This window comes from Melospiza melodia, chromosome 12, assembly GCF_035770615.1.
Source record: "Melospiza melodia melodia isolate bMelMel2 chromosome 12, bMelMel2.pri, whole genome shotgun sequence".
Lineage (NCBI taxonomy): Eukaryota > Metazoa > Chordata > Aves > Passeriformes > Passerellidae > Melospiza > Melospiza melodia.
In genome coordinates, this window is record NC_086205.1 from 6,019,918 (window position 1) to 6,029,155 (window position 9,238).

Here is a 9,238-nt window from a genome sequence, read left to right on the forward strand (position 1 = left end):
GGCGACCAGTGACAGGACCCGAGAGAACGGCCTGAAGGTGTGTCAGGGGAGGTTTAGGTTGGATGTCACGAGAAGGTTTTGCACCCAGAGTGGCTGGGCGGCCGTGGTCACAGCACCAAGCCTGTCTGAGTTCAAGAAGCATTTGGACAACGCTTTCAGGCACAGGGTGCGACTCCTCGCACACGACCTGACTCTTAGCACAGGATACGACTGCTGCGCAGGGCCAGGAGGAGTCGGGCTCACTGGTCCCGCTCGGGCTGCACCGCGGCTCCGTGACTCCATTTCCCGGCGCGCCGCGGGGCGGGAAGGGGCGGGATTGAAGATGGCGGCGCTGGCGGCGCGGGGCACGGCGGCGCTCCCGGCGCGGCTGCGGCCGCTCTGGGCGCTCCCCGCGCGGCGGGCGCTGGCGGCGGCTGCGGGCGGTACGCGAGGGGACCGGGGCTTCCCTCAGAGTGCTCCCGGCTGCCCCGGCCTCGGGGTCCGGCCGCCCCGCGTGTTGGTGTGGGCTGCGGTCCCCTGGGGAGGGATGCGGGTCGGGGCGGGTGTGGGGCCGGGAGGAGCCGTGAGGGCAGGGAGTGTCCCCTCGGTGACCGTGTCTGTCCCCTCAGCCCCCGGCTAACAGCGTATGCCCTCTCCTACAGAGGGAAAGGCCGCCCAGCCCAAGCCCGCCTTCACGGACGAAGCGGTTCAGAGTCTGCTGTACAAAATGACGGGACTCGACCTGCACAAGGTGTTCCGGCCTGAGAAGAAGGGCCTCAAGCCGCCCCACTACAAGCTGATGACCGAAGCTCAGCTGGAAGAGGTAGGCTGCTCTGCTTCCTTCGGAAGTAAGTGTTGATTTTAGCAAAATACCTGTAATAGCCGTATTTCTGCCTTCCTTACTGCTGCGTTTGAAAACATTCTTGTTTCTTTTCTTCCTAACTCTGTCAAATATCTTCATCTGATATTTAAGTTATAGCCCTGGGACTCCTTTGACTACTTTTTTCCCTCTCTCTTCTTGTCTGACTTCATTTAGGATGACAAAGGGCTTGACTTAAGCCAGTTCTGCTGTAGCCACAATTAAAGCTATATACAAACTGTTGCAGTTTGTGTTTTGGGGGAAATTTACCATGGAAAAACACCTGAAATAAACTTGGTGTTTGCAACAGTTTGTCCGTTGTAGTTTTGTAACTTCCTCCAGCATTTTATCCAGGTTTTAGTAGTGGTAAATTGTTTACATGAAATTCACCTACCTAGAGGTGGAATTGGTGTCTCCTTTTTTCTCAACTGCAGAAGAAAAAAACCAAGCTTGTCTAACTGAAAATATTTGTCCCCAAATTGTATATTATCTTTCCAATGGGATGATATTTTTAGTTGTAAAATTAAACTACTTTTTTCCCCCCTACAAGGCCACAAGAAAAGCCATTGAGGAAGCTAAAACAAAACTAATCATGCCCCCTGTTTTGAATGAACGAGAGCCAATTGATGATGTCTTAGCAGAAGACAAAATCCTCAAAGGAACTGAAACTGCAAAATATGTGTTTACAGATTTAAGCCTCTCCATTCCACATCGTGTAAGTAATGTGATCAACATTATTAATTTGTTCTCAAAATAAGCTTTAATGCAAATGTAGATGGGTCAGTTTGCAGAAGGGCTGAGGAGTCAGTCTGTACAAGGCAGTAGAGAAGAATGTATTTCTAAACACCTGCTCCTAACTGATAATCATAAATTACATTCTGCTACTCAAAAGCAGGCATGGGATGGCTGTGTGGTAGGTGGTTAATTATTTTATAAGCGGGTGCTAGAAGCACTGAGTTCTTCCATGCTCCTAGAAGGTTTTTGTAGGATTGGATTCCTTTGTAAGATGGAACTACTCCACGCTTGCAAAGATCTGGAAGAGGTTTGGAAAGAGCTGTGGAAATGATGAATGAGATCCTGTTTGGGATTCCCAGAGAGCACTCGGGGTTCAGCATTCCCAGAGAGCACTCGGGGTTTGGGGTTCCCAGAGAGCACTCGGGGTTTGGGGTTCCCAGAGAGCACTCGGGGTTTGGGGTTCCCAGAGAGCACTCGGGGTTCAGCATTCCCAGAGCAATCCAGGTTTGGGGTTCCCAGAGAGCACTCAGGGTTCAGCATTCCCAGAGCAATCCAGGTTTGGGATTCCCAGAGAGCACTCGGGGTTCGGGGTTCCCAGAGCACTCGGGTTCGGGGTTCCCAGAGCAGTCCAGGTTCGGGGTTCCCAGAGCAATCCAGGTTTGGGATTCCCAGAGAGCACTCGGGGTTCGGGGTTCCCAGAGAGCACTCGGGGTTCGGGGTTCCCAGAGAGCACTCGGGGTTCGGGGTTCCCAGAGAGCACTCGGGGTTCGGGGTTCCCAGAGCACTCGGGGTTCGGGGTTCCCAGAGAGCACTCAGGTTCGGGGTTCCCAGAGCACTCAGGTTCGGGGTTCCCAGAGAGCACTCAGGTTCGGGGTTCCCAGAGCAATCCCGGTTCGGGGTTCCCAGAGCACTCAGGTTCGGGGTTCCCAGAGCAATCCAGGTTCGGGGCTCCCAGAGCACTCAGGTTCGGGGTTCCCAGAGAGCACTCAGGTTCGGGGTTCCCAGAGAGCACTCAGGTTCGGGGTTCCCAGAGCAATCCAGGTTCGGGGTTCCCAGAGAGCACTCGGGGTTCAGCATTCCCAGAGAGCACTCGGGGTTTGGGGTTCCCAGAGCAATCCAGGTTCAGGGTTCCCAGAGCACTCGGGGTTTGGGATTCCCAGAGAGCACTCGGGGTTTGGGGTTCCCAGAGCAATCCAGGTTCGGGGTTCCCAGAGAGCACTCGGGGTTCAGCATTCCCAGAGCAATCCAGGTTCAGGGTTCCCAGAGCAATCCAGGTTCAGGGTTCCCAGAGAGCACTCGGGGTTCGGGGTTCCCAGAGAGCACTCAGGTTCGGGGTTCCCAGAGAGCACTCAGGTTCGGGGTTCCCAGAGCAATCCAGGTTCGGGGTTCCCAGAGAGCACTCGGGTTCGGGGTTCCCAGAGAGCACTCGGGTTCAGCATTCCCAGAGCAATCCAGGTTCGGGGTTCCCGGGCCCTGGAGCAGCCGGTGCTCGCTCCCTCAGGGCTGAGCTCCAGCAGTGCCGGTGAATTGTCCCCGCAGTGAGGCACAGCCTGGCCGCCCTCCCCAGCCCTGTCCATTACCTGCCTCTGTTGGCACGGCATCTCTGTCCCCCTGAAAGAAAACTCCCAAAAACCAGAGGAGTTCCCCCTCCTCGCTGCCTCAAGCACCCAGCCATCAGTGCTTCTTACCAACTCAATTGGAAAAAGTTCCACAAGTAACAAGGAAAGAAAAACCCAACTCCCAACAACCATACTGAAAACTTTCCTGTCCAACAAACCTTCCCATTTGCCACCCTAAAGTAGTTATGTTTGTGAACAGATCTGAGTATGTTGTTTAATTTGTTGTATTTTTTGCCTTGCACTTGCTCTTACTTGATTCTAGCCTACCTCTTGAAAAAAGGTACAAAAGTGCACAACACTTGCATTCCTAATTTTGTAGGTGTTATTAAAAGATAAAATCAGGCTAACTGCCTGTCTGGGTGTGAATCATGTTTTCTCCATACTTCCCAGAGCCATGGCTTTCAGTGTTGGCACATGCACAGTTGTCAGACAGTAAAACCGAGGTGCAAAAGCAGCACTTATCCAGCAGGTAGTAAGGCAGAGATGAATCTGGCATATGGCCACAGTCAGCTAGAAACTGGTATGACTTTAGGAGCAGAAGGACTTTGACAAATGAGGGGTTTTTTATGATGAGAGAAGGCTTTGGACAATGTTTGGTTTTTACCTCATTTGCAGGAACGTTTCATTGTAGTCAGAGAACCAAACGGGGTGCTACGCAAAGCCACCTGGGAGGAACGAGACAGGATGATCCAGATATTCTTCCCAAAGGAAGGGCGCAGGGTGATTCCCCCAACGTTATTCAAGGACGAGAACCTTGGGGTAAGCTCTTCTTGCCTTTGAAACTGAGCACTTTTATTTCATGGCAGTCTGATAGTGAAACTCTGCTCTCTGGGCAGGGTAACTCGGAATAAGCCATTCTGCATGGGTGTGTTTAGTGCTTGAATTCTGTTTGGACCAATTGCCTTTCATTGTAACTTGGTTCAAATACTTGAAACAAAGTTCCAGGTTAGGGCCCAGCAAATCCTGGATAGGTGTAAGTACTGTGTCATACTAGAAACAATTGTCCATGTTGTCTTTTGATGAAGGGGTTACTCATTGTGTTGTCCAGAACAGAGCTGTGGCTGCTGTTTTGATTTTGGAGAGTTGGGATGGTGGGATTACATGACCTACCCCTGAATCTTAACTCTTGTTTCAGACTGTGTTTCAGCAAGACCGTCACGAAGATGTCCTGAACATGTGCATTGCTCAGTTTGAGCCAGATTCACCTGACTATATCAGAGTGAGTTCACTTTCCATTTTTCTAGCAAAAAAAAAAAAAATCCTAGTGGAGAATTGTAAGGTTTGTTTTGTAAACATAATATTTATCTGGGAGTAGAGGTGTTGGTCATGTGCTCTAATTTCTCCCACATAGACTATCCTTGTGATGAGTTTTGGGGTTTATTTTTATGCAGAACAGTAAAACAGGATTTTGCACAAGTAATTTTTACCAGCCTAGAAGGATACTGCACATACAAAAATAGTCTTTATTCAGGTGCTTTTGGTATCAAAGCAGAATTGATGGTAACGCTTGTCAGGGGCTCTGAGCAGAATTTTGCTGCTGAAGTCACACTGACTGCTGGCTTGGGAGCTCACAAAATGCATTTTGAGAAACAGCACTGTGCACAAAGTATTATTTTTGACAAAGACCAGCTACTAAAATGTAGTTCTAGCAGAATAAAATTAGTAGCTATAGCTGCTGGTAAATGTAAGTCTAGACTTGCTTTTAAAATGTTGACTTCTCTTTAAACTGTAATGTCACAGACATCTTTTATGAAAAATCCTTTCCTTAGGATTTTTCCTCTTGAGAAGCTGAGAGGCCTCAAGAACAAAATGTAAATAATGCTGCTGTGGAATGCAACAGGTGCATCTGGGATTGGTCTCATGTGGTTGTTGCTAATTAATGGCCAATCACAGTCAGCTGGCTCGGACAGAGAGCCAAGCCACAAAGCCTTTGTTATCATTCTTTTTTTTTCTATTCTTAGCCAGCCTTCTGATGAAATCCTTTCTTCTATTCTCTTAGTATAGTTTTAATGTCATTTATATCATAAAATAATAAATCAGCCTTCTGAAACATAGTCAGATCCTTGTCTCTTCCCTCATCCTCAGACCCCTGTGAACACTGTCACACTGTAATGTTCTCAGTGATCTGAGAAACTGTAATTTGTATCAGCCTTAATAATAGGCTTAATTAAATTAGATTTTTCAAGTAACTTTTTTTCCTAAGAAAAATTTCACAGCTCTTTGCTCTAGGATTTTTCTCCTGAAATAATAGATGCAGCTTGACAGCAGTGCAGTGAAGGTGCAGAGCTTATGTCCCTATGTCCCCAAAAATTCAAGAGAGACAGGATTTAGCTTCCTTTTACCATAAGGATGTCTATGCCTGAGTACCAAGGACTGGGCTGGCCTGGCATTACCCTGAATTATAACAGGTGTATGGTTCAGCATGGGGCTTACCCCTGCACCTTAGGGTCTCGAGTTGCTGTTGATATTTGCTGCCCCGAGATGTGCAGGATGTCTCTGCTTTGGCCTGCACAACTGAAGAACAAGTCTGGACTCTTCCCTTTTAGGTCTTGAGGTTGTTTATTAATTCTTATCTATAAAATTTTCTTTCTGCCCAGCTGAGATCTGCTCAGCAGGGCAGCCACAGGCACTCTGTGTTGTCCTTTTATACTACAAACTACATATAACATATTTACACTTAATTCCCAATACCCATCACCTGTGTTAGACAGTGAGCTTCTACTCTAAACCAACCCCAAAGTGCCAACATCACTGCAGAAAATGGAGAACAAGAAGAAGAAGGACTGAACACGACCTGATTCCTCCATCTTGTCCCCATAACCCCCATACCAAAAGTCCTAAAATCTACATTTTCACCCTGTGCATATTTTATTATTACACCATTCAAAGCTGTGTGACTTTCACGTCCTCATACAAAGCTGGTAACTTGCTCCAAGGGTCACAATCAAATCCCCAGGTGTTCTGGGCAGCATGCCAGGGTCTCTGAGCCCCTGATGAGGTTCTTGGCAGCTCTGGACATCCAAAGGGATGTGCTGAGTTCACAGAATCACAGAAGTTCAAGACTGGAAGAGACCTATAAGATCATCAAGTCCAGCCGATGTTCTAACTGTTCAACTAGATCATGGCAGCAAGTGCCACATCCAGTCTTTTTTTGAACTCTTCAAGGGATGATGACTCCACCACCTCACTGGGTAAATGATTCCAGTATCTGACCACTCTTTCTGTGAAATATTTCCTTCTTAATTCTAACTTACATCTCACTTGACGCAACTTGAGACTGTGTCCTCTTGTTCTGTCTGTTGTTGCCCGGAGAAAGAGGCCGACCCCAGCTCACCACAGCCACCCTTCAGGAGAGCCCGACCCCCAGCTCACCACAGCCACCCTTCAGGAAGTTGTAGAGAGTGATGAGGTCGCCCCTGAGTCTCCTTTTCTCCAGGCTGAACAACCCCAGCTCCCTCAGTCGTTCTTCATACGGCTTGTGTTCCAAGCCCCTTATTAGTCTATTAGTCTCGTTGCCCTCCTCTGGACACGCTCAAGTAACTCGATGTCCCTCCTAAAGTGAGGGGCCCAGAACTGGATGCAATACTCCAAGTGAGGACTCACCAGTGCCAAGTACAGGGGAAGAATGACCTCCCTGCTCCTGCTGGCCACTCCATTCCTGATACTGGCCAGGATGGCATTGGCCCTCTTGGCCACCTGGGCACACTGCTGGCTCATATTCAATCGACTGTCAACCAGCACCCCCAGGTCCCATTCCAACATTAGGGAAATGAAAAACATTAAAAACTCAGGTACAGGGGGAAAGCTGCCAGCAGGCTGCAGTTCTGCCATGAACAAGCCCATGTGTGTGTGTGTGTGTGTGTGCAGGTTCACCACCGCACCTACGAGGACATCGAGAAACGCGGCAAGTACGACCTGCTGCGCTCCACCAGGCACTTCGGGGGCATGGTGTGGTACCTGCTCAACAGGAAGAAGGCAGATGGATTACTCATAGACATGATCAACAGAGACCTGTGAGTACAGCCTGCCACTTGGTAATGCTGCCTTGCCTTAGAAAAGTACTGCTGTTTGGCAATAAAAACAGGATTTGTGTCAGATGCAGGAAAGTTCTCATTTGCCTGATGTTTTAGGCCAGCTGTGTAGGTACTGTTAGTACAGGAGCACCAGTTACAGTCCATGATGTTGTAGGGTGTATATGTAGGTTTCTGCAGAAATCAGCCTCCTGTGGTTTTTGTGTTTTTATTTTTGTTTCCCATGTAATTGTCAGAACACTTCCAGCTCTGAGCATTTCTGATCTTAAAGCCTGGCATTTCCATACTGAGTTCAGTTTTGCCTTATAAAGTTGATACACTCTGGGTTTTAGAGCAATTCCTAAGTAGCTTAGGAATATGTAGATAAGGTTTAAATTTAAATGGGTGAATTTCTATAAAACATGGTGCTAAATTTATTCAAAGTTCCCTGAAGTGAACAATATTCAATAGTTCAAAATGCCACTAGAGCTGGGAGAAATTAAAATGTGTACCATCAGAACTCCAGGTTGCAGTGATAGTGGCATTTATTTTCTGCTGTTTCAGTGGTCAGATCTTGCTTTTTAACCTGAGCACATGGAGAAATCAGGAAGGTTCCTGGTTTAGAATCGAATTGGTAAAAGGAAAATTCACGTATCTGGCCCATTTAACAAGCAGAGTTTGAATGTCTTTTCCTGCCACACACTTCAGTAGTTTTAAACTCAGCTGAGAGCTCTGTGTTACAGGATTTCTAATGCTACTTCTGTAAAACATACTGGTCATTGCAGTCAGAAAGTTCCACTAAACACTCATTATTGGTAATTAATTGTATTTTCAGAGGGATGTCAGCTGTATTACTGCTAAGCAGGCCAGGAGGGATAGATGTAGGTACTTGCTTGTGTATTCCAGGGACTGGATACTCAGTGGTGGCAGCAGTTTGACAGCCTGTGCTGTGCAAAGCACATCACAAAATACACTCTGTAAGTGCTCTGAGAGAGGAATTGCTAAATGAGCCTTTATTTGTTTAGGCTGGATGATGCTACAAGTTTAATTACCCTGTATCATATGCTTCACCCTGAATGTCAGTCAGCAAAGGAAGCTAAAGAACAGAAACTTCAAGGAGTTGATCTGATCAAGGTAAGCTTTTCTGCTTCTACATAACCTGCACAAGAGAGCTTTTAACCAGCAGAACCCAGTGAGCAGTTACATTTCTCCTTACCTTAGGAAGCAGATACTTAACAGAACTGTTGTACATGCCAGGCTGGGGTTTTTGTTAAACTCTGTACCTACAGCTGCACCAGGACTGCAGTTGTGAGTGATCTGCCACTGGCATGGTTAACTCTGCTGTTACATTAACCTCTCTCCTGCCATGGCTGCAGGTATTTGTGAAAACTGAATCCCAGAGAGAAGGTTACATCCAGCTGGCCCTGCAGGCTTATGAAGAAGCAATGGCAACTTCTTCAGCTTCATGAAGTAAACCTCAGCTCATCAAAAGTTTTAAGTCTGTTTATAAACATTTTCTGTACAGGATTCCACAATAAATATTTGAAAATTACTGCTGTAGAATGTATTTTTCTTTACTGAAATTCATGTGCATCACTACAGCAGTTTATTTTGAGAAGTTCTATAAGTGAACTTAGAGCAGCCCTCATGACTTGTTTTCACTGACACTGTACCCTGAGTTCAATTTTTTTATAGTTGCATCTTGAATCTAAGGATTTGCCCACAATTTGTTTTACTTACTGAGGTGAGTGCAGGGTCTGGACAGCTTCATTTAGGAAAGGGTGTAACAAACACCCCTTCTAACCCTTAAGCTGTATCACAGCGCTGTTGGAGCTTTTAGCTACAAGTGGTGTCTGAAAGAGTAACTGAGCTGATACTGATGGTTACCAGTGCTAGATGGCAGCACAGTGAAAACATAACCACAGACCTCAGTGGAGGTGCTGACAAAAGTCAGGTTAAAATAAAATACCATTTTTCAGCTACTGTGTTCCTGTTTCACAGATTTGGAATGTACACTATGGAAGCTGGGTTATTCT

General features: G+C 47.1%; 1 protein-coding gene across 1 annotated transcript; it reads left to right on the forward strand.

Moving 5' to 3' along the window:
• Positions 1–322: 322 nt before the first annotated feature.
• MRPS22 (mitochondrial ribosomal protein S22) lies at positions 323–8,754 on the forward strand. The gene is made up of 8 exons (XM_063166520.1): positions 323–422; positions 642–802; positions 1,389–1,553; positions 3,808–3,951; positions 4,328–4,411; positions 7,060–7,205; positions 8,228–8,336; positions 8,579–8,754. The coding sequence occupies exons 1-8, from the start codon at positions 323–325 to the stop codon at positions 8,669–8,671; spliced, it is 1,002 nt and encodes a 333-aa protein (XP_063022590.1). The 3' UTR covers positions 8,672–8,754.
• The last annotated feature ends 484 nt before the right edge of the window (positions 8,755–9,238 follow it).